General features: G+C 54.4%; 3 protein-coding genes across 6 annotated transcripts in view; 2 read left to right on the top strand and 1 right to left on the bottom strand.

Annotated features, from left to right (window-relative positions):
* Positions 1–15124, top strand: part of NXN (nucleoredoxin) — a 44133-nt gene extending 29009 nt beyond the window's left edge. For all 3 annotated transcript variants that reach the window (XM_065036301.1, XM_021300474.2, XM_065036302.1), the window contains exons 2-8: positions 2454–2571; positions 3792–3925; positions 4265–4365; positions 4886–4992; positions 9596–9775; positions 11392–11516; positions 13996–15124. In XM_065036301.1, the coding sequence (XP_064892373.1) occupies positions 2454–2571; positions 3792–3925; positions 4265–4365; positions 4886–4992; positions 9596–9775; positions 11392–11516; positions 13996–14178 (948 nt within the window). In that variant the 3' untranslated portion in view covers positions 14179–15124. The remainder of the gene's footprint in view (positions 1–2453; positions 2572–3791; positions 3926–4264; positions 4366–4885; positions 4993–9595; positions 9776–11391; positions 11517–13995) is intronic.
* Positions 15125–16286: 1162 nt separating this feature from the next.
* Positions 16287–18741, bottom strand: MRM3 (mitochondrial rRNA methyltransferase 3). The gene is made up of 4 exons (XM_065036303.1): positions 18437–18741; positions 17643–17887; positions 17093–17260; positions 16287–16925 (listed from the first exon to the last, which is right to left on the bottom strand). Exons 1-4 carry the CDS (start codon positions 18697–18699, stop codon positions 16381–16383), a joined length of 1221 nt encoding a protein of 406 aa, XP_064892375.1. The 5' UTR covers positions 18700–18741; the 3' UTR covers positions 16287–16380.
* Positions 18729–23705, top strand: GLOD4 (glyoxalase domain containing 4). Of its 2 annotated transcripts, none has more exons than XM_065036305.1 (9): positions 18729–18862; positions 19076–19125; positions 19606–19726; positions 20490–20634; positions 20813–20949; positions 21263–21349; positions 21582–21695; positions 21783–21869; positions 22448–23705. In XM_065036305.1, exons 1-9 carry the CDS (start codon positions 18773–18775, stop codon positions 22511–22513), a joined length of 897 nt encoding a protein of 298 aa, XP_064892377.1. In that variant the 5' UTR covers positions 18729–18772; the 3' UTR covers positions 22514–23705. The 2 variants fall into 2 exon arrangements, with proteins under 2 accessions (XP_064892377.1, XP_064892376.1); XM_065036304.1 differs by having other exon boundaries at positions 20415–20634.
* Positions 23706–23781: the final 76 nt, after the last annotated feature.

Below are 23781 nucleotides of genomic sequence, written 5' to 3'. Positions count from 1 at the left end.
GTCCTCCGGCACCGCATGGTGATGCTTTGCGCAGGGATAAGGTTACCGGAGGAATCTGGTGACTCTGGTTTTTCCACTGGACTGCGGCACTTAGCCACCTGCACAGGAGCCAGGGAGGTTTCTGTGAAGCTGATCAGCCCATACGGTCTTTATTTCTTTGCTCCTTCTCCAGCGGCCGTTCTGGGGTGAGGATGGAGTTTAGCAGGCGTGTGGCTTGAACCAGGAGCGAAGGGCACTCGGAGAGGATCAGCTGCTTTTGGGCTGAATAGTCTGTAGATTATTTCCACATCTGTGTTAGCTTTGGCTTGATCCTGCAGATTTGCAACAGCTGTTGGGAAGCGGAGCAGAGATCCCCTCTTTAAATGGATGATCAAATCCTCGGAGTGCGGAGTGTGTTATTTCTATGTCATCCTCTTCACGGCAGGAAAAACATCTTTTCAAAGTTGCTGAGGCAGCACTCTGCCCTGCAGCCTGAGCTATCATCCCGTCATCCTGCGGTTTCGGAGCAAGTCGTAATTTGCTTTCCGCATCCCACGCCCAGCCCGACACAGGACCCTTTGCGAGGTGGGCGGTTGTGCAGGTACGTGTACCAGAAGTGCCTGTTTTATTTTCTCCTGGGCTCCCTTTCGTGCCTGGACCACAACGAGTGGAGCGGGACCAAGGAGGAGCTCCTCCGCTTTCCAGAGCCTGCGTGTCTGCAAACCCTCAACGTTTTACCCTGAGAAAAACTAACCGGTATGATAGTTTGCCACAAGACAGATTAGGTCATCCTGGTGTTCAGATGCTTTAGGTGGAGATTGGATGTTTTTGCTCAGCTGCAAAAAAGTGGCGTGTGGGAATCCCACAGCGAGCTGTCTTATCCAAAAAGACCAGCTAAAATGAGCCAGGCTTATTTCCTATCAAAGTTCTGCTCTTTCAAGGTCCTAGTAGATGGAGATTAATAAAATCTTCCTAGATGGGCATTAACGCTTTCCTTCAGACCCAGGAGGGTTTTGTGAACGCCCCGTTGAAAGCAGGCTGGCTCACACCGCTCATTCAGGTCTATCTTTTGTAAAAAGGTATTGGAAGAAATATTTAATACAGTGCTGTTAAAACCTGAATGTGGACGTGACTTTCTCCCTCAGCTCCATCTCTGGTGAGCAAACCGAGGGCTCTGGACGTTGCCTCCCTTTCCTGCCCTCAATCGCCTGCTGCCCAGATCGTTGCCTCTTTGGAAATCGGGGATGGGGATACACAGAGATGTGGCCTCTTCTGGGAGGGAATCAGTATTTTCCGTACTGATGGAAGCAGCAATATGTTGTGTGAGGGTTTCTCCAGCTCTCACGGGTGGGATTCTCCATCCCCTCCTGCCTTTTGCTGGGTTTTATTCTCCAAACCCCAGCGAGTTGTAACTGCCCGCAGCCCGAGGGGCTTTGCAGAGCAGAGCTTAGGGGAGGGAAGGTTGTGATTCATTTCCTTCCTTTCTGGCTCTCGGCCGTGGTTTGGCTTTTGTTTAAGAGTTTGATAACTCACTGCTTGAAATTTTTGGAGGAATGTAAGTAAGGTGGCGATGGCAGCAGCACAGCGGGGAGACTGGAGCCAGCCAACATCTGCAGCCTTCGTCACCTCGTTCCTCCCCATCCCCATGAGCTTCTGTACATGAGTTGAGCTCCAGACTACCCTGTGCCAGCAGCACGTGCTGAGAAGCGTCAGCCCAGGAGCGTGTGACGCCCAGAGCATCGGTCACCGCCGTTGTGTGGAGCCGACCGAGCTCGCTGCAAAACACAGTGACCATCAGACAGCAACATCTGGAGTGGGGCATCCAAAACGTGGCCGTCGCGGCCCCTGTGGCAGCGTGGGATGGATGAGTTGGGCTACGCGGCCCCTGGGCTGGTGTCAAACCCGTCAGTCGGCTCCTGGGAACAAACCCGGGAAGCCTCACTTGCAGAGGAATTGTGTTTCTGTGCGTTGGCCTTGTTTTCAGCGCGGCTGTGTCTTGGCAGGGATTGCTGGTTTGTTTAATTAACATTGAAATGGGAGGGGAGGAAACAGCCAGGGAAGTGTTACCAATTACTTCAGAACAGTGGCGTTAAAAATATTTGTGCTTACCAATGTCTTCTAAACAAAGACCTCAAAGTATTGTAAATATTTAGCCCCATTTCACTTGCAAAGAGGCGAATGCAACAGGAGGAGAAGCTTTACTGGTGTTCATGGGTAAGGCCATGAGACAAATGCTGGTCTTGCCCATGGTACCAACGGGACAGTGGTGACAGATCATGTCTGTGTGGGCACTGGAGGTCCAGACTGGCCCAGCAGCTCTGCAGAGATGTCCTCACATGCCTTCAGATCCCTTGCTGAAGCACCAACTCTGCCCCTTTGCTTAGTTCCCATCTGAAAGATGCTAACGCCCCAAAATCTTCCTCTTTGCACCGCCAAGTTCACCTTTCTTCTCTCCCCTCCGATCTCTTTTACAGCTGAAGCTGTGGAACAAGTACAGAGTCTCCAACGTTCCTTCCCTGATATTTATCGATGCCGCCACCGGGAAGGTGGTTTGCAGGAACGGCCTCCTGGTCATCCGAGATGACCCAGAAGGTAAGACTGGAGTCCTCTCTGCCAGAGAAACGTGGGCACATGGCTGCCTGTTTATTTTTAATTGCCTTGGGGGGGGGGAAAGGAAACAAACAACTGTTGTCATACTTAACTAATCAAGGCACTGTATTATTTTCAGCATAAAATTTTCTGCGTTATTCCTGCCAGATCTTGTGTTTTGGTTTTGCCTGTTGAAAAGAACAAAGATTTTCCCTCCAGGATTTTTTTGTTTGAAGTGCTAATGAGGAAAAAGTCAGACTAACCGAAACGTTAGGTTTGGATTTTGCCCTGCTGGAGGCACATGGACAGAGAGACCGAGGGCCCAGACTTGCCATACATTGGGAGCAGAATCCTTCCAGAATACTGAGCGCGACTTTATCACTGACATCACACTTTAAGGATAACGAATTCCCCGTTATTTACAAATGCAACAGAGTAATGCTACTATTCTCCATTTCTGAGGTTTACTGTGCTGGGGGTTGATGCTAAATCCATCTTCTTCCGATTAGCAAAAACCAAAACGAGTAAAACGTGTGCCCGTACTCACAGCCCCATCATTCATCCATGGACACGTATTACCCCTCCATCGTTTCTTCACGCAGTAAACGCCGAGTGCAATGACTGAGTGTTTAATTCAGGTGGCAGGAACTGTGCAGCGAGTACAACCGTGGCCTGAGCCATCTGGGACGTTTCCTCCTGCCTGGCTGAGCAGAGATGTGCTGCTCGGGGAGCTGGCAGCAGACGGTGCCGAGCATGTGTTTGTGTGTACGCACACATGCTTGCTTTGGGGTGCAGAGGGTTAGTCTAAGTTTAGTTTATATGTATAAAAATCTCTATATAAACCACCCTTTATATATAAGGTTTTATAAATAAATAAGTATATATATATATATATATATAAATGAGGGTAGTATCGTTACAAGGCGAATAGTCTGACTGCATTCCTGAGCGCGTACCACCTTGCCTTGTAGAAACAAATGCTGTAGATAAGGAAAAGGTGCCTCACCAGGCACAGAAACAGAGCAAGCTTGATCAAGCCAAAGGTGCCTGTTTGAAAGAGGTGGCCCTGGCTCTGCTGCAGATCGTGGCTTCCCCGGCTCCCCCGTATCTTTGCAGAATGCGGGATGAGTTTTTTTTGGTGGTACTTTTTGAAACTGTGAATGCTGCTTGTGCATCTTGCTGTTTTGTGTCTCCTCTCCACCCCCATCCCACCCACTCCCCAGGTCTGGAGTTCCCCTGGGGGCCAAAACCCTTCAGTGAAGTTGTTGCTGGGCCTCTGCTAAGGAACAACGGCCAGACGCTAGACAGCAGCGCCCTGGAGGGCTCACACGTTGGCGTCTATTTCTCTGCACACTGGGTGAGTGTAGATGCTTGGAAGAGCAGTTGGAGTGAGCTTGGGTTGCCCTGGGGATCCCCCTGTCGCCTTGGGAGAATGAAGACCTCGGGCCAGTTGGCGTTGAAGCAGTTAAGATGCTCCAGTCATTCTGGAAGAAGCTGCAGCATTGCAGTGGCCTGTCACCCTCAGCTGGCTTTTCCGAAGTGGCCAGATTTTAAAAATGGATGAGGTTTTGTGGGCACCTTATGGACCATAAGCCTCAGCCACATCCAGGGCTGCTGCTCCAGCACAAACGAGGTGACATCTGGCTTTTCCTGGTCACTGGAGATGATGTCCTTATGCACATGTTGTGTTTTGCAGTGCCCGCCGTGCCGGAGCCTCACCAGGGTCCTGGTGGAGTCCTACCAAAAAATCAAGGAGGCGGGACAGAAGTTTGAGATACTCTTCGTTAGTGCGGACAGGTAGGGAAGGCGCTAACGCCCCGTGCAGGCAGAGCTGGCTGTTCCCCAGCCGGGAAGCTCTGGGCATTGCTGGAAATTTGATTTGAGGAGGAAATTTGATTTGAGGAGGAAATTTGATTTGGAGTATCACAGATTGGGCGTGATACCAGAAAGGCTGCCTGAATCTTTGCCTTCTGCCCAGCAGCGAAGCGCAACAGGGGGTTAGCAAGGAGCAGCTCTGTAATTTGCTTTGTGGCTTGTGGATCTGAACGATGCTTGAGCTGCTGCTGTCACCATGAGTTGACATTCAGATGCCCTGGAGAGTTTGGAATATTTTTTGGGGGGGGAAAAAATGCACCATGGATGCCTTCTTGAGGCTCTGGGGGATTTAAAATTGGTCTAGTGCTCCCCCGGTTGTGTCTGCCAGCAGCCCTCACTGGTGGGCTTTGGTGGAAGGGATTAAGGGCTTTGCAGGCCAGGTTTTTAATGAAGAAAGAGCCTTACAAGATGGATCCGTGCCCTGTTCCCCTCGCACACACAGGTCAGAAGACTCCTTCAAGCAGTATTTCAGCGAGATGCCCTGGGTAGCCGTGCCCTACGCCGACGAGGCCAGACGGTCGCGCCTGAATCGACTCTACGGCATACAAGGTAGGACGGGCCGTGCCGACACGCAGTTCTGCTCCTTTCGGTGAATATTTGTAACGTCTCCTTTTGTTTAACTAAAACACAAGAGCAGCAAAGCACAGCACAGTGCCCCAGGCAGAGCCGCTTCGTGTTCCTGCTCTCCATAAACTCACATTCCTACCACCTGCCAGGCAGGCTGTTAGTTGAAACAGGACTTCCATAAACAACCTAATTCTTCCTGGAAACTTGGAAACTGTTTTTGGCTTGGATGTTTTTTGCCTAATTACTGATTTATTTATTTTGCTTTTTCTTGGAGGTTTAAATTTCTTTTTCTTGCTGTTTTATGTATCGCAAAGGCAGGCCATCGTTCTCTGCAGGGGCTGAGGGAGATGGCATCTGGTTTGTGTTAGTGACATGAGTTACAGAAGAGCGTGTGTTTGATGTAAACCATGGCTGTGCCTTTACTGTACGTGCCAGTGCCAGAATTCCAGCAGCCGCGGCTGCTCGGAGGGGCAGGGGAGGGCTCTGTCTGTCTGGGTGGCTTCAAAGGGTCCCAAAGGCTGTAAAAACTCGCAGCAGCCCCCCCGGGGACCAGCACCTTGTTCCTGCAGGGCACAAACTGCCGTGCAGGGCTGTGCGAGGTGAACAGCCCGCAAGGAGCTCTTCTGTACGCACGTGTGGATTCTCCCTGTGGTTAAAAGGTCTTCTTGCAACTTACCGGTTTCTTACCCATTTCCATGTGGCACTGGTGAGGTGGGCACAGGCTGGTTTGTAAGGTCTGCAGGTGGGGAAGGGACAGAGGAGGAGGGGGAGCGTTGCCAGAGGTGGCCCAGGGCTTGGGGACAGTGGCAGGACAAATAATCCCTCCTCGGAGTCCCCTCTGAACACCCTTCTGAGTGAGCTCAGGTGCCGTCGCTCAGCTCCTTTCCCTGACCTTAAACCAAGAATAACCATTCACCTGCTTTAAATAGCCATCAGTGTGCTGCTTAATTACCTTCCCATGAGGCAAGAGCTTTCCAAGTTCATCCATCTTTTCCCCAGCCCTCTCACAAACCTCTCCAGTGCCGGTTTCAGCTGCAGGACTGCTGCCCGTCTTGCTGTAAATAAGGTGTCGAGCCCTGGAAACTGGAGCAGCAGGCATGCTGTAGCCAGGGAAACAGCGACAACAGCTTTCCCTCCGACTCCAGCCGCTGGCTCCTTAAATGTCTCTCGTCATTGTGTGCTGACGTGAAAATGTCAATATTTGCTGTCCCCCTGGGCCCTGGCCCCTTCCTCTGCCAGGGAGTTCCTGTGTCACCCCATGTTTTCAGCTGCTCTCCCAGGGACGCCGACCCTGGGATTTGGGCATGTTGGAGTGCAAACCTTTCTGCGTATCTATCACGGTTTTCCTGTGGAGTGGGAACCTCTGTCCAAGGATGATCCCACAGAGTCACATTGAAGTACGGAGACGGGATGAGTGGCACCTTGTCCTTGGCATTGCTGTCCCACGTCCTTCCCCGTTCGGGAGCTGGGCAGGCTTTGCAAAGCTGGGCTTGTGTTTCTGCACCACATCTGGAACAGGGTGCTGGGTCCCCTGCTCTGCTCCCCAGGGGCTCCACATTGTCATTGACCCCCACACGGGCAGCAACTGGGGATCTTCTGCACCGGTGTTGGGCTTGCCCACCTGTTTGCGGTGAGGCTGCCGCACCACCGGGGGCGAAATCTTTCTACAAGCACAGCGAGACGTCATGGGCTCAGCTCATCGCCGCTGGTGGTTATTCCACCTACATGGAAAACAGGATCTGTGTGGTCTCACATTTTCCCATATTCGTGGCTCTGATGCTGCGAAGCATCTTCAAAGCCCATTGAGCTGCAGCTCTGAGCCAGCGAGAGCGCGTAGCCCATTCAGCATCCCGGTTACCATCCCGGCACTGCGTCGGGTTGTGAGCACTGTGCACGTGGGGTGGTTTTCCTGCTGTTTTTTGTAAGGCTGGGAGCTGAAACAACAGCAGAGCTTGTCTTCTCCGACTGCTTTAAGTTCCTGAGTGGTGGAAAGTAGCAAGAGAGTCAAATCTCGTGTTGTTTTAGTGCTGCGTTGGCCCCTACAGCACTCAAAAACTCAGTGTAAAATGCAAGTTGAGTTATTGGCCTTTATTTGGGTTTACTTGAATGCCTCTATTCATAACCCCTGCGCAGTCGGTGGGCTGGACTGTACCCACCTATATTAAATTGCCTCTGGGTGCAGCACTATCTCGAAGAGACTCATGTCTTGTGTCCTGGCTGCTTAGAAATAATTCTCCATTTTGTTTGCTGCTCCCGGTCTGCGTGGTCCTGCCTCGGGTACAATCCCCTGACAGATGAGATTTCCATGTCAGATATGAGTTTTAATATATAAATAAGTAGAAGTATCGCCAGGTTTGGTAACAAATCATTTGGCCTCCGTGTTTTCATAAAACGCTGGCCCCGCGGGAACCGAATCCATTTTCTAATGCATAAAATCCAACTGAGCCCGTCTATGCTAATTCTCATCCAAAGCTTATACAATATTCATTGCAGAGCGTGTGATCCGTGATTCTTCTTGATAAGTAAATTCTGGTGTTATGACTCATGGCAATTACCAGGGCCCCCAAAAGGCACTAAAATAACATGTAGTGGCTGGGATGAGCAGGAAGGGGGGAAGTATTGAGGTTAGTGGGTGTGCCTAAGGTTACAGAGGGTTCCCCGGTGCTGCTGCTCTGTGTCCTGTGCAAAGAGGATGCATTTGCCAGGGGAGCAGTAACAAGGTTCACCATGCTAGATCCAGCATGAATTATCTTAAAAATCTTTGTTTTCCGAGTCACTTCTGCGTTTGCAGTTGGAGGTTGGGCTGGGTGCTCTGGGGGATGTGTGTGGGTCCACATACAAAAATCAGGTGAAGTCTGAAAGGTTTGAATAGCGGCTCTGGGATTGCACAACGATCTGTATCTAAATCAGGCGCTTAATTTTCTCAGATCAGCAAAGCTCATTTGAAATCCCTGCCCTGGAACGTGCTGCATTGTTCAGGTGACGGGGAGGGGTCTGGAGAGGATGGAAAAGGCGGCATTTGGAATCATAAATGGATAAAGACCCGAATCCTGCGGGATGCCAATGGCGTGCGCTTCTCCTGGCTTCAGTAGCACTTTGTGCCTCCAAGGGCAGGGCCAGGGTGTGATTTCCCAATTCCTTCCACGCTGTTTAACCCATCCCTGCCCTAGAGCTATTTGGAATACCAGCAGGTAATGAATAAGCCTTTTTTGTGATACAAAAAGGTTTTCTTGGCATACCCTTAGGATTTGCAAGCCCAGCCGTCCCCTGCACCAGCCCCGGCACACCGGCAGGAATGTGAGCAGCGCTGCCGGGCTGGAATGAGGGGAATGCGGCCGCTCGCCCGGACCTGCATGCAGGCTGCGACAGACAGACAGACATGTATTTCCTAGAGAAATGCCTAGAATTCAGGGCACTTGTGAGTAACCCGCTGTCGGACAAACACGGGAGCACATGGACGCTGGTCGCTTGACCTGTCTCTTGTGGTCTGATCTCAAACTCCCCCCTCGTCCTTCCTTGTGGGATGTTTCTTTGCCTCCTCGAAGAGAGAGGAATGGTGTGCTTTCCAGATGAAGACACCAACATGAGCCACTCGTGTTGACTCTCCCCGGGCTGTTTGGTGGCCAGAAAGCGTCACTGGTGCTTTATCAGATGGGACAGTCAGCAGCTGGTGTCCACCTGGCCAGGTTTGAACAGGGGACTTGGGCTAAGTCTCTGCTGCGAGCACGTTTGCCCCCCTTTTCCAACAGCAGCGGCCAAGCGAGGTGGGTGCCGGGTTCATTTGCGAGCGTTGGATGCGGTTTACGTGTGACAATTTTGCTGCGTTAGTCTGCAGGATCCCACTCCGCCTCCCCTCACAGAGGGGGATCCATGGCCCTGAGCACTAAATCGGTGGTGGTCTGGGGGCCTTTCCTTCACCATTGGTGTCAGATGCCTATGTCACTGGGCTCTGTGGTGCAAAAAGCATCCAAACCAGGTAATAATGTTTGTGACTGGTCAGACACAGCCCTGTGCTCTGGAAGTGGATGGGTGGTTAGCGCTGAGGAGGGGCGTGGGGGTTCACGGAGGAGTTCGTGGCTGCAAAATAGATGGTGTTGGTTCTGGGAAGGAACACACCCTACTTCTGGCTGCCATTGTCCATGATCCGCCCCACAGAAAGGTTTGCGTGTGTTCCTGCGAACCGGAGCTGGGCTGTTCCAGCGGCAGCCACGTCTCAGCACGAAGGTGACGGTGCCTGTGGGGCAGCGCTGGTCCCACTGCGCTCAGAGGCGTCTGTCCCGCGCTTGGCGAGAGGGGATGTGTGAGGAGGGTCTCTGCCTGGTCCCTTTGCATCCGGGAGCATCAGCGTCCGATGGCGGTGACGTCTGCCTGAGCTCGGGCAGGGACAGGCCGTGCCAGAGCCTGAATTCCAGCACTCTGCGAGGACGGAAACAGGATCCCGGGACCCCAGTTGTGCACCCGTGCGAGCTGTGGAGAGGCAGCGGCTCCCTGGGCTCCTGCCAGAGCCGGGGCGATAGGAAAGGGCTTTTCTGCCGCTGGCTGGTTCGCGTTTTGTCTGATCCTCCCCAATTTTTTCCCATCGCAGGCATCCCAACCCTCATCGTGCTGGACCCCAAGGGGGAGGTGATCACACGGCAGGGCCGGGTGGAGGTGCTGAACGACGTCGAGTGCCGCGAGTTCCCCTGGCACCCCAAGCCCGTGCTGGAGCTGACAGATTCCAACGCCGTGCAGCTCAACGAGGGCCCCTGCCTCGTCCTCTTCGTAGGTACGGAGCGTCCCGGGGGAGCGCGGCTGTCGCATGGGGGGGTTTGCTGGAGAACCCCCCTGTCCCCGAGCCTGCGGGGATGGTGGGGGGCCTGGCCTGGGGCAGCGCTCTGTCCCGCTTCCTCGCACACCCTTTGTGAGCAGCACACCCTCCTCCGCAGCGCTGATAACGTGGCTCTCGCTCTTTCCCTTCTTCCCTTTCAGATTTCCTTTTGACCCTGATTATTTATTCAGCAGAGCCCAGCAGGGAACGTAAGCACAGAGCCAAAAATACTCCCCTGGCGCGGGGAGGACCGGCCGGCCACGCCAAGCGTGATTGATTGGGGCCGGCGCTGCAGGCCTCTGGAAAGAGTTATTTTTATCTTGCTCTGAGCAAAGTTTTTCTATCACCTTGTTGCAAACCGGGGCTCTCGCTCAGCGCTGGAGGGGATGCCCGGCCTTGGTGAGATGAGCCGGGGCTCAGATGAAGCTGGTGCTGCGCCGAGGCAGGAATTGGGGATGGGAGCTCCTGTCAGCCCGTGTCCTGCCGGGAGACCCCCCAGCAGAGCGGTGCCCACGCTGTGCGAGTGGCAACACCCCCAGGAGAAGAGAGGCTGAGCAAGAGCCGGTTGGGAGTAAATCCCGACCGATCTCCATCTGTCCCCGGAGGGGCTGGCGCTGGGTTAGCCAGAGTGTGCAGGGCCGCCTGGAGCGCTGCCAGCAGCGCTTGTTTGGAGAAGAATCAATCCTTGCAGGCACCCCACAGCTCTGCAGGTTTCTCACTGTGGCAGGCAGGGGACAGACCCCAAAATGCAACGTCTCTGGTGTCCCCCGCTTTGCTTGGAGAAGCCAGGGAGGAGGGCACGGAAGCGCAGAGCAGGGACAGAGAGCGCTTCAGGTTGGGGCTGGTTCGGTCATGTTGCGTGGTGACATTGGGGACAACCAGAGCAGCACGAGCCGTATGTGACTGGGAGACCAGGGGCCGCTCTTCTGCCTTTTTTTAATGCCAAAAGTTGTCCCTGAATTGAAATGGTTTCATTTCGATGCTGCTCAAGGACACAGTCTTTCCTCTTTCCAGCTCGGTATTTGAACTTCAGTGGTGGCTGGTGTTTGATTGATGTTGCCATCTCTTTCTGCTCTACCTCTGTCAAATCAAAGCTGCCTTCAGAGCGCTGCTGCCGCAGAGACTCGAGCAGAAAAGCTGCCGAGCAGCCGTCCCGAGGCGGAGGGATGGTGGGTGGCGGGCAGAGGTGGCAGGCAGCCTCAGATCAGCACATTCGTTTGGTCTTCAAAACATCCTGACGCTTCTCAAACTGCAAAGCGGCTTTTTTGTGCCTGTTTGTCCCTTCGCTTCGTTGGCGGCACCAGGGAGTGAGCAGGGAAGTATTTCGGGAGCAGGAGCTGCTCTTCTGTTACGTGTTTCCCTGTCTCACATGAAAAGCGCGTTTCAGCGGCTCCCTAATTGCTACAGAGCCGCGCAGCTTTGAAGTTCGGCGCTGCGCATCCGGGCTCTGGTTTCCTGCGCGGTGCTGCTGTGGGACAGAGCTGCCAGCGCCCGCCCGCTTTGCATCCCTTTGATCCTAACCTCCTTTTTGACTCGCCTCTTTTGTTTTGCCGCCCCACCTCTGTGCCCTGCAGATTCAGAGGATGACGGGGAGTCAGAGGCAGCGAAACAACTGATTCAACCCATAGCTGAAAAAATCATCGCCAAGTACAAAGCCAAAGAGGAGGAGGCACCGTTGCTCTTCTTCGTGGCAGGCGAGGTAAGCGGGAGGAGAGCACAGGGCTGCATCCCGCTGTGCCTTTGTACGAGGACAGACTTTAGTTGGGTACTGCTATTGCCACCTTTCAGGTGGGTAAACTGAGGCATGGAGCTATTGCAGGTGGTTGGGGATGGCAGAGCAGAGCCAGACCTGAGTCCTGGCTCAGTCCCCGTGCTCAGGGCTGGATATTAGTGCTGGTGAAGGGGTCCAGCTGCGTTTGCTCAGAGGTGGAAATGCCTGACAGAGGGTGAGGGAGCACTGGGGGTGGGCAGAGCAGCACTGGGGGAGGTAGGGGGAAGCAGGAGCTGCCACACTGGGGCTGCCAGCCCCATGCTGCACTGCGCCCTCAAACCCTGCAGCCGTGCGGGCAGGAGTTGTGGCTGGGCAGGGGGAGAGGAGCCAGGGTTTGGGGTTTGGGTTCAGCACGGCCCCAGCAGTGCTGCCCTTGGGTGCTGCCACCTCCTTCTCCCCCAGGAGGAAGGCAGGGATGGGTGCTCCAGCCTCCCAGCCTATCAGAGAAAATGGGACATGAGAAAATGGGCCTCTCCTGGCCTCCCTTTCCCCCACACAGGCACTGCAGCAGGTTTAAATGTGAGGAAGGCTTTAGTGTAAGGGTCAAAAAAATCTCCTGGTTCCCCCTAGCCCTGTGGTTTCCTCCCACGGCACCGCTTGGGTGTGCGCAGGTGGCGGCCGCTGCGTGGCCGTGCGGCTGCTCCGTCCCCCGTGCCCACGTCACAGCCGCAGTGCGCCACGAGCGGGGCCCTCCAAAGCCACCCTGCGCACAAAAGGGTCCCCACGCCACACCCCAGCCCCCCGCCAGGCAAACCGCCATCTCCCGCAGCCCTGTCACCCGCTCCAGTCAGGTCCCACTCTTGCTGCCGTAACGGGTCTCTGAGCATCCCAGCTCAGCCCCACGCCCCTGAATGAGCCTCTTGTTGGAAAGGCTGGTTTGGGAGGGTCCATGACCTGCCCCCCTCCCCCAGAGCCTGCGAAGCATTTTGCTCCCGCTCGCCGGCTGTAGCTGAAACATTGCTGCTATTCATCCGGCTCCCGACGTCCCTGTGGCGGCCGGGCCGAAGAATGGGGAGCGTCCGGCACGTCCCATTCATCCGTCACCTCAATAGCCGGGAGCGCTGGCCCCGGGTCTCGCTGGCCCCCGTGCACAAAGCAGCTCGGCCGGAGCAGGCGCCTCCCATTCGTCTCCCAATGCCGTCTGGGCTGGTTTCGCATTGATTAAAAATGGGTTTTGGTCCCTTTGCAGCAATCGGAGAAAGGATGAGGCATCCCAACACCTGGCGGGAAGGGTGGGGGGCAGCTGAGCACCCCGGCCCCGCTCGCCCTTCCCTGCCACGTGGTCCGGCTGCGCCAGAAACCCCTGCAATGGAAGGGGAGGCGCGACAGCCGCCGCAGAGCCACCAGCCTGATTGATTCCTGTCACTGCCCTCGCAAAGGGGCTCAGAGAAACGCCCCATTTGCGATGCCGCGCGTTGTGGGCTTGGCCGGGAGCAGGAGCTCAATCGCCCCGGCTTCAGGTTTTGCACCACGCAGCCTTGGCAGAGCCAGATGGGTCTTTCCCTGTTGCCCAGCATTGTGTCTGGCTGAAGGGAGGGCACCCCCACCCCTGTGCAGCCTGATGCTGGGGGGCCTGTGCCTCTGTGTGCCCTCAGACACTGGAGTCTGCTGGGGAGGTTCAGCGTTGGCTCAAAGCTCGGCCTTTCAGCCCATTCCCCTTTTCTGCTTCGTTCTGGTGTGCACCTGGGTCCGTTCAGCCTCCACCACAGTGAGCGGTGAGGCCGCGGCCGTGCCGGCAGAGAGCTGGCAAGTCCCCGCGTTTGGTGCTTGCCCCCAGCTCCTGAGCTGTGGATGCTGAAATCTCTTCTGCCCCAGAGGCTCTGGGGTGGCCCGGGGAAGCAGCTCAGTCTGGGGGTGCTGGGAGCTCCGCCGGGTGCAGAAAGGGTGGGAAGAGCGCATGGTCCCATCCCAGCCTTTGTCTCTTCCGACCAAAATGATTCTGTGATGGGACAAGAGGAAATGGCCTCAAGTTGAACCAGGGGAGGTTGAGGTTGGATCTTGGGAACAGTGTCTTCCCGGAAAGGGCTGTCAGGGATTGGAACAAGCTGCCCAGGGCAGTGGTGGAGTCACCATCCCTGGAGGGGTTGAACAGACGCAGAGATGAGATTCTCAGGGACACAGGTCAGTGGTGCTGTTGGGTGAGCAGTTGGGCTCGATCTTGAGGGCCTTTTCCAACCACAATGATTCTATGATAGGACGTGATGAAATGAGCCCAGTTTGGTTTTGAGACAAACCGCAGGCAGCAAGGCAGGTGCTGCCCGCTGTACCCGGGTTCTGCAGCACTGGGGCAAGGCCCAGGCTCTCCGGAGGAATTTGTGGGCTGGACAGTGGTGTGGAAGCAGCAAACTGCTCCTGGTTGTCCTGACGCTGCTGACAGCTCCTCTCTCCCTCTTGTTTTGGCCTCCAGGACGACATGACCGACTCCCTGCGGGATTACACCAACCTGCCCGAGGCTGCACCCCTGCTCACCATCCTGGACATGTCGGCCCGGGCCAAGTACGTGATGGATGTGGAGGAGATCACGCCCGAGATCGTGGAAGCCTTTGTCAGCGACTTTCTAGCAGACAAGCTAAAACCTGAGCCCATCTAATAGGGGGCTTCTGCACCAACAGACGTTATTTAAAACTAGGTCTCTCTTCCGCCGCTCGTGGATTCTCCAGCGTGTCCTCACGCCCGACCCAGTATCCAACCTCCTTGTGGTGCCTTGTTTTACGCAGTGAATCCTTCTCCTAAGCAAACTCCTTGAGATGCACTTTCAGCAGGGAGTCGTTGGCGTTTGGAGACTTCGCTTGTGCTTCATGGTGATATATTCTCTAATAACCAGGCCAGAACTGTTCCGTATCGTTATTTTATAGACGGCACTAGCTAGCAGGCAGATCTTTTTTGCATGGTGTTCTTCCCAACGTATGCATCAGGCAGTGGATGGGTTTCTCGGGGCTCTTTTCTTTTTCTTCCCTTTCTTTCCTTTCCCACCACCCCTGCTGACTAAATGACTTTAAGGAAGCAATAAGGAAGCTGTCCCCTTTGCCCCTGGCCTGTCCTCCTTTTCCCCGTGCCCAGTGCCCTGTCGAGGCCAAGACAAAGTCTTAACTGCTGACAACCTCTGAAAGGCCACGGCGCAGCCGAGCTCTTCCTCCTGGGGGTGGGACCTTTCTGGGTGTGATGCCCACCTCCCACCCCGAGCACTGGTGGTTGTGCATGTCGGGGGGACATTCCCGTCCCCCTTTTTGGAGTCAGGAGGAGATCCAGCACCCCCGGGCTGCCCTCGCCTCTCCCTTGTGCTCTCCCCATCCCCTCTCTCCTCTGGTATGGATTGTCCTGTCCTCTCTATGTTAGTTGATTGAGCTGTTTTTCATAGGTGTGTCCCAAACCCAACGTTAATGGTGCTGTTCTTTAAAAAAATAACCAAAAAAAAATCCCAACAACTAAAAAAAATTCCTTCCCTAACCCAAGCAGCACAGCCAAGCCCCCCAAAAGTGACATTGTAAAAACTGTACATGGTGATTGGAACTTTGTAATAAAAACCGTTATAATAAGCTCGTCCCCGGAGGTGCCGCTTCCTGTGTCCGGCTGTGGGTAGAGGGGGCCATCCTGAGACCCGCGTGGAGAGAGGAGCCCCCAGCCCACCCAGGGTAGGTGTCGGTTCCCTTCATGGCGTTTCACTGCACATCACCCAGGGCTGGTGACACCCACAAGCTGTTTGGGGACACCGACACCATGGAGTGGCAGCGTGGCCTCGCTGCCCCACACTGTGCCCATGTGCCCCCTGGGCTCTGCTCACCCCCAGCCGAGGGTCCCTGGGACGAGGGCGTCCGGAGGGGTGTGTGAACAGCTGGTGTTGTGCGAGGCTCCGCTTTTCCTTGCAGCTCGTCAGGCAGCAGTGGCGGGATTGCGGCCACTCCCTTTTATTGCTGTTGCAGGAACACCCCCGGGCTGGGAAAAAGAACTGCACAAATCCCCGCGTGTGCAGGTTTCAGCTCCTGTGTTCAGTGGTGATTCACTGACCTGTGGGCTCACCTGTCCCAGGGAGGGCAGAAGCAGAATTTGGGCTGTGAGCAACCTACCCTTAATTAATTTATGTCCCCTTTATTAGAGATTTTTGAGGAAATACTCTTTTCAGTGACTCACCGCAGGGTGAAGGTCTCTGCAGTGAGCTCTGTGGGGCTGGACTTGGTGGTGGTGCTGCCCAGGTGGGGACAGACACCATCACGCGTGCTGGAGCTCGGAGACCCCAAACGGCAGCCAGCCCAGGCACCCCGGCAGGGTCACAGAGCACGGGGTTTGGGTAAGCACAGGCAGCTGTTATTTGGCCTTTCTCACCCCAAAACCAGTAGCGGTAAGGCCATGCAGCCCAGGGCTGGGAGAGGAAGGACACGTGTTGTCAGGGGCATCCGGGCCAGGCCGGCACAAACGCTGCTGTGGCAGCTGTGCCCTGACCCCGCGGGGGGAGCTGAGACCCCCCCAGATCTGCTGGGTGGGCCTGGAGGGGCCTTGCCCGGGGCTGTGACAGGAGGGAGGGAGAAAAGCGAGAAAAGCCGAAAAGCCGGGCAGTGGGAGGTGGCTGCTGGCGAGGGCCCCCCCGCCATCCATTCCCTTCTCTCTAGCATCACCGTGCGGCCACAGCACCGTGGGGCTGGCCCGGGAGCCCAGCGCTCGTCAGGCACAGCTCCAACCCTGCCAGAGCTGTTTGACATCCACTTACTGCAAACCAAACAGCACGAGCTGCTCTTTTATTAACAACACAGCGCGCCAAAGGGAAGAGATGCTTCTTCAGCACCCGAACCTCAGTGGTTTATCCCACTACAGGAAGCGTCTGCCTTTCGTCCTCCCGCTGGTGCCTCCGCAGCAGCTGTCTCTTCCCCTCAAACAGCAGGATGCCCGCGGCGATGGCGGAGTTCAAGCTGTCCACGCCTGGCACTATGGGAATGACCAGTCTCTTCCCCCCGGTGCTGGCCGCGAGGTGAAGCGCCTCCAGACTCGGGCCATGGGTCTCCCCACCGATCACCACGGCCACTGGAGTCTGCGTCCAGTCCTCATAGTAACACTGTGTGGCCAGGTTTGGGACACAGACATTGTCCGCTCCCTCCTCATCCTCATGCTCCGGAGCAGACGTGGGTTTGGATTTCCCGGGAGCAGAGCTGGCCTTGCCAGCTGCCCTCGGCGCAGACGCGGCCTCGGCCCGAGCACCTGGGTCCTTGTTGTCGGCCACGCAGACCCGGACACCGGCAGGAAGGTTGCTGGGAACAGATTCCCAGTCCAGGTTGGCGAGGACGGGCAGACGGAAGTGAGCGCCCATCCCTGCGCGGAGCACCTTGGGCTCCCATGGATCCACGCAGCCTGCAGCGGACGGGAGAGAAACAGCCATGCTGCGGCAGCTCCCACAAAGCTGGATCCAGCAGCAAATCACATCTGGGCTCTCTCATCACCTTCCAGCACCTCTTATTCCCTGCCTTACCCCCAAATGACTCAAAGTAAAATTTTTCCCCCCAGAGAAAGGCTCTTACCTTTGGTGAGCAGCACCTTCTCGCAGCCAGCGCCTGCTGCAGATCTCAGAATAGTCCCCAGGTTCCCCGGATCTCGGATGTTGTCACAGATGAGGAGCAGCGGCACAGAGCGGCTCAGCTGGGCGGCAGGGTAAGACATCTTGGTGTGGTCGGGCTTGGAAAAGATCCCTGAGGAGACAAAGCGCCAACAGGCTCTGGCTGACACACCCCAAGGAGAGGCTGTCTCCAATTTAGTTGGCCCAAATGTCACTGAAGACTAAGAACATCTCTTAAAAGAAGTTTTAGAAGAGTTTGTCACTTTACGAGGTTATTTCCCAGCAGAGCTGGGGCAACGCACTATTAACAATGAGCATCAGCACCTTCAGTGCCCTCTGGGAGCCACTTCCCCTGCTACCAGGCCAGAGAAAAGGGAATTCTCTCAAATGATGCCACTCTCGACAAGCTGCCAGAATGTCTAGAGCAGGGTTATGAAGAGACTCATTATCCTCTTATTAAGTGTGAAATAAGTTTCCCTTTGAGCAATGTTGTGACTGTTTCTAAGGCAACTCACCTATAAGCCCCTGAGGAGTCACCAGGTCAGACCAGCTCTTAATCTCCTCAAATTTCACCTTAACTAAGTTGGCTCGTTTTAGCGCCGCCTCGGGCAGCTCCTTCAGGTGCCCCACAGTGCTGAAGAAGAGAGTCTGCAGCACTGCTCCTGCCTCCAGAGCATCCTTGATCAGCCTCTGACCCTCCAACAGAACTTTCCCATGATGATCCCGAAACTTCTTTGACTTGGCGATGGTCACCACTTTTCTGCAGAGGAGTTAATGAGAGAAAACAGCTGTGACAGTGACAAAACCTTCAGTCTGATGCTTGCCCGTCACTGAATCACAGAGTCATTGTGGTTGGAAAAGCCCCTCAAGATCACCGAGTCCAAACGTTACCCCACCCCTGTCCCTGCCCCATGTCCTGAGAACCTCATCTCCGTCTGTCCAGCCCTCCAGGGCTGGTGACTCCAGCACTGCCCTGGGCAGCCTGTTCCAATGCCCCACAGCCCTTGGGGGAAGAAACTGTTCCCACATCCAACCTCAACCTCCCCTGGCGCAACTTGAGGCCGTTTCCTCTGCTCCTGGCGCTTGTTCCTGGGGAGCAGAGCCCGACCCCCCGGCTCCAAGCTCCTTCCAGGCAGTTGTAGATCCGTCCGCTCCAAGTCTCTCCAGAGCAGCGGTAACTGGCACCGCGGTGCCAGTCCCACCCAGAGCCCCCCATATCGGCGTCTGCCTCAAATTCCGCAGACCCGACACGGGCGGTTCCGCGGGCCCAGGCGGACACACGCACCCGGCCGGTGGGTCGCAGCCTCACCCCAGCCTCTTGTCACCGGGCGCCGCCTTCTCGTACCACAGCCCCGGCCCGGCCGCGCTCCGCTCCACCGCTGGAGGAGGCGGCGGCGGCGGCTCCCGGGGCCTCCGCTGCGCCTCAGCCGCTGCACCCCGCTCCTTCTGCGGCGGCAGCACTCGGACGGGGCTCCTCCGCAGCGCCCGCACCCCGCGCCGCCCCAGCGCGGCCTCCCCGGCCCGGCCCAGCACCGGCACCAGCACCGGCACCACCCGCCGCAGCGCCGCCATCTTGGCGCGACGGGCGCGCCGCGCGTGACGTCACCTCCCGGCGCCAAAGGGCGAACCGGGGCGGCTCGCGACCATGGCGGGGCGGCGCGCGCTGCACTTCGTGTTCAAAGTCGGGGATCGCGCGCGGACCGCGCGCTTCTTCCGCGAGCTGCTGGGCATGAGCGTGAGCGCGAGCGCGGGGCGGGGCCTGAGCGGCGGGGGCGGGACCCTCGGCCCCGCTGTCCCGGAGCGGCGGCTCCTCCGCGGCCCCGGCGGCCGTGAGGGGTGAGAGGCGGCACCGCCACCGCCTGCGGGGCCGCCGGCGCGGGGTGGGGCGGGTGTGGCGGCTGCCGAGGGGCCCGGGACGCGCTGACCCGATTCTCGCCCAATTCGGCAGGTGCTGCGGCACGAGGAGTTCTCGGAGGGCTGCAAGGCGACCTGCAACGGGTGAGTCACGAACCGCGGAATGTGAGGGGTTGGGAGGGCCCTGGAAAGCTCACCCAGTGCAATCCCCCCATGGAGCAGGAACACCCAGATGAGGTTACACAGGAAGGTGTCCAGGCGGGTTGGAATGTCTGCACAGAAGGAGACTCCACAACCCCCTGGGCAGCCTGGGCCAGGCTCTGCCACCCTCACTGAGAAGAAGTTTCTTCTCATATTTAAGTTGAACCTCCTGTGTTCCAGTTTGTATCCAGTATTCCAGTTTGTCCCCCTCCTCACCCCGCACCTGCCACCCCTGTGCCCGTATTTACACCTGTCCGTTTGGGTTTGGTTTGGTTTCTCTTCAGTACTTCCCTTGAAATCGAAACTTTCCCTTTTTGTGCAGCTACAACGTTTCCACTGAAACACAAATAATGCTGTATGACACCTATAGGCTTCATAAAATTATTTATAAACTTGCCTTCAGTTACGTTGTTTTTGTTCCAGGCCTTATGATGGAAAATGGAGCAAAACGATGGTGGGGTACGGGCCAGAAGACAATCACTTTGTTGCAGAACTGACTTACAATTACGGTGTTGGAGAATATCGCCTGGGCAATGACTTTCTGGTAAGGACCACGCTTGGCAGCGAAATCTTCCTTTGTACAATCGCCTTTTTTACTTTTATGATTAGGAGTCTGTTCAACATATAGGTGATACCAATAGCTTTTTTATGTTGTTCGGCCCCTTAAATGCTTTTTGTTCTTGTTTTTGTATTTGTCTCCGAGTTGGAAGGGCACAAACTGGAGCAGCTTTGTGCTCACTTGGGATGTAGGAAATGCTTCCTCGAGCTGCGGTGTGCGCAGGACGCTGGTGTTTGCTGCCACACCTGAGGTGGAGTGGTTGACTAAGAAGGGTTCGCTGTAGGAAAACAACTCTTATGCATTATTACTTATTTCTTTGTTTTTTACTAACTGACAGCCAATGAAGATCTTGTGTTTCATCTATGAATACGTGTAATTGTGTTTTCTCATTGTTGCCCCTGAGCTAATATTGCTCCCTCAGTTTTTGGGGTGTCGGGGAACAGCCGCATGAAGCCACAGACCCAGTAGGACAGCGAGGAATTCCCTTTTCCATTTCTGTACAACGCATTGAATCAGAGTTTTAAATTCCTTTTGGTGTGAAATGTGTAGATTAATGCATTCCTAATCTATGTGTGTTGCCCGCTAAAACTGTTTCATAGGAGCAAGACGCCTGGTTCTCAGGAGATCATATGGTTCATCAAAACTAATCTGATTTATTTCTGGTTGTTTGTAGAGGCAAGTTATTGAAAAGTGGGACTCAGGCACCATCCACCCTGTGAATTCTGTGTGTCCATTCTGTTCTCCTCAGGGCATAACGCTGGTGTCCAGCCAGGCTGTGAGCAACGCTAAGAAGCTGGGGTGGCCCCTCAAAGAAGTTACAACCGGTATTTTTGAAGCTGAAGCCCCAGGGGGATACAGGTTCTACTTGGAAGACAAGGAACAGCTCAGGCAAGGTGAAACACGCACCCTTGCTCCTGTTGGTGTTCATGAGAGATTTACTGGTGGGATGTTGGAATGGGCTGTGCGTTTGTCTCCGTGGAATTTTATGCCATTTCCCTTCTCAAGAATGGACAACTGAGTTTAAAACTATAATATGTTTGTAACTGACTTTACATTATTGCAATTTTACAGATCCTGTGCTGAAGGTAACCTTGGGTGTCTCCGATCTGCAGAAGTCTGTTAACTACTGGTCCGGTTTGCTCGGGATGAAAATATATGAGAAGGATGAAGGAAAACAAAGGGCTTTGCTGGGCTATGCAGATAACCAGGTTTGTCCTTAGAAAACTTTCTAGGTCTGATTTTTGGGAGTTGTATCTCATGATAGAAACCTTTCCTTTCTTTGGAACAAAAGCTCTTAATTAAAAGTAACTGCACTTCATTCTGTGCACGTTAATTAAAGCTTGTGTACGTTTAACTGCATTTTTTTAAAACAAAAGCTGTGGTTTGCTCTAGTAATTCTGGCTTGTTGGGAAATATGCATATGGGTGGTTTTGAAATCATCCGCACAACTGAAAAACGGGAGCGAATGTAACGCTGAGAGCAGCGTCCTTGCAAGTCAGGTTTTCTGTTTTCCTGTTTCAGTGCAAGCTGGAGCTGAAGACCGTTGCAGGAGCGGTGGATCACGGGACAGCGTTTGGGCGGATTGCCTTCTCCTGCCCAAAGGACGAGGTAACGATCGCATTTCCCTTACCCCTTTCATTATGCAGAGCTGACCAGCAGGAGGTTAATTGCTAGTACCAGCAAAGTATCACAGATGTGAACAAAATCATACTGAGCAGATACTTTGGTCGTATTTCTCGCAGTGGGAATGCGGTGGCGTTGTGGGTAATGGGGAACTGTAAATGAGAACAACCTGGTCTTCATCTGGCTAGGGTTCATTTTTGCTTGTTTTCTCTTCAAGTTGCCAAACATCGAAGCACTGATGAAAAAGGAGAATCAGAGAATTTTAACACCTCTGGTTAGCTTGGACACACCTGGCAAAGCCACAGTGCAAGTGATTATTTTGGCTGATCCTGTGAGTAATATTGGAAACAGTGATTAAATTAGATTGAAATTTCTCTCTCCTGGGTATCTAACTTACCTGCTCTTACATTTCATTTAGGATGGCCATGAAATCTGTTTTGTGGGAGATGAAGCATTTAGAGATCTGTCCAAGGTGGATCCTAATGGTGACAAATTGTTAGACGATGTAAGTGATGCCGTCTACACGTTCCTTGTCTTCCCGATTATAATTACCCGTAGAATCTGATTTTCGCTCCACGTGGGGTTTTTCTGAGAAGAAAGTTGTACAGTCTCATAGCTCAGTTTGCTTTCTTGCTAAGAAAAACAAATTGGGTTTTAAAATTCACTTAGTGTCCTGGCTGATGTTTTCCAGCCTCACTGTTGGGGACGTGTCTTGTTGGATGCGTCAACAACGCTTTGGTGTAAGTTCCTACAGGAGCGGTTTGTGAGCCGCAGTAACACCAGCGCAGAGGCTCCGGTGTGGAGTGTGAGCTCTGTGGGAAGGCTGCATTTAAACAATGCAGTTTTACTCTTGTATTACCATCTCTTTATTTGCTACAGCGGAGAAAATTGGTTTTCAGTGCCTGTTTTCCTTACTAGTATGTAAAAACAAAAATGGGTTATCCATCAGAACAGCTTTCCTCCAAATTAGAAGGTGTCCTTGTGATCGATTTGGGTTTGTGGGCAAGGCTGGTGAGCGTGAGTAGCCTGATGTGTGGCGACTCAGTTGCCGTTCTGAACATGTCGACGCTTTTCTTTGTGCAGGCCATGGCGGCGGACAACAGCGACAAGTGGTTTGCTGCGCAAAAAATGAAGAAGGCTGCCGCTTAGCTGGAGAAGAGGACTGGACTGCGCGTTCGTGCCTTGCTTTTCATCTGAGAAAAACGTTAATCCTGTGTAACGTGTTGCATTACCCCTTCCTGTAAGAGGGGGCTGTAATGTCTCATGCTGGTTTGTTTGATTTACGCTTGCATCTCTTGCTGCGTGTCTCTCCTTTCAAGCAAAGGTCATGTTCCCCTGCAGAAAAACGAAGCTGTGCCATAAGGAGCTGGTTCAGCACGTGGCTTCAAAAACGGGCCATCCGTTAAGGGGAAAACCTGACATTTCTGTGTTATACTTGAAAAATAGGTTGCTAGATTCATCACAGTGTCTAATTATCTAATTGGCTTTAGCCGTCTGGGGTTTGCAGCTTAGAGAGGAGATCTTCAGGTGGCCGTGGCTGTACTGCAGGGAGGGCTGTGCATGGAGACCTCGAGCAGCTCAGCTCTCACAGTGCACACCTGATTCTTGGGAACAGAAAAATCATCTCGCTAAAGCATGTGAATATTCTAGTTGGGAACAAACCCTCTTTCCATTCCAAGGTGTTTCCCCAGCGTCTGGGGTGAAGTATTCACCAGAGAAGCCTGTGGTGCGTTTCTTACTGGGGACACATCATTGATGTTGGAGGTATCGTGCCTGTCTCCTGCTGGCAGCACACAGGCCATGCCTTGGGGTGCATGGCAGCATTGCGCTGGCTGCTGAGGTGCTGGGAGGTGATTTGGAATTAACTAATCAGGGTTTTGCAATTAAGCTTTTGACGAGAAATTGCCTTTGGAAGTAACAGTTCGGGGTTCGTTCCGTTGGAATGAAGTCACTCTGCTTTTGCTAGTGGAGTAAGGGCTGGGAATTCGGGGAGCGATTGGCAGCGCTGTCCGTGTCAGGCACGCCGCCGGCTGTGTCATCATGCTTGATGAAAACCTGGAATAACTCGCAGGGAAAGGAGGCGAAATCAGCAGCGTTGGCAGTTCCCGAGGCATGTCGGCGCTTGCAGTCGAAGTTGTGAGTTCCAACAGCAAAACGTTCCTCGCTGCGGTTTTGTTGTTGGAGCTTTTTGGTTCAAGTTCCTCACTGATTTTGTTGTTTGAGATTTTTGGTTCAAGTTCGCTGATGATTTCCAGTCGTGTACCGTTGCGGTTACAAATGTCATGTCTGAGCTGCCGCTCACCAGTGTCCCCTGAACCCAATAAAAGCGATGTGGAAGGACGCTCTGAGTGCCCGCCTTCATTCCAGCCCCCCGCCCCGGCGCCGCACCCCCGTTCCTCTCCCGTCTAATTGCGTTC

The sequence above is a fragment of the Columba livia genome, chromosome 20 (genome assembly GCF_036013475.1).
Source record: "Columba livia isolate bColLiv1 breed racing homer chromosome 20, bColLiv1.pat.W.v2, whole genome shotgun sequence".
Classification (NCBI taxonomy): domain Eukaryota; kingdom Metazoa; phylum Chordata; class Aves; order Columbiformes; family Columbidae; genus Columba; species Columba livia.
The sequence above is the reverse complement of the archived record's forward strand: the minus strand, read 5'-3'. Positions and strand labels throughout refer to the sequence as shown.

Bases quoted from the DNA above. Each gene is read 5' to 3' on its own strand.
- GLOD4 (XM_065036304.1), top strand. From the start codon at position 18,773: ATGGCGGGGCGGCGCGCGCTGCACTTCGTGTTCAAAGTCGGGGATCGC. The intron at 19,126-19,605 runs GTGAGTCACGAA...TTTTTGTTCCAG, and splicing joins TGCAAGGCGACCTGCAACGG to GCCTTATGATGGAAAATGGA. The intron at 20,635-20,812 runs GTGAAACACGCA...GCAATTTTACAG, and splicing joins CAAGGAACAGCTCAGGCAAG to ATCCTGTGCTGAAGGTAACC.
- MRM3 (XM_065036303.1), bottom strand. From the start codon at position 18,699: ATGGCGGCGCTGCGGCGGGTGGTGCCGGTGCTGGTGCCGGTGCTGGGC. The intron at 17,888-18,436 runs GTGAGGCTGCGA...ACTCCTCTGCAG, and splicing joins CCCGGTGACAAGAGGCTGGG to AAAAGTGGTGACCATCGCCA. The intron at 17,261-17,642 runs GTGAGTTGCCTT...TTGTCTCCTCAG, and splicing joins GACTCCTCAGGGGCTTATAG to GGATCTTTTCCAAGCCCGAC.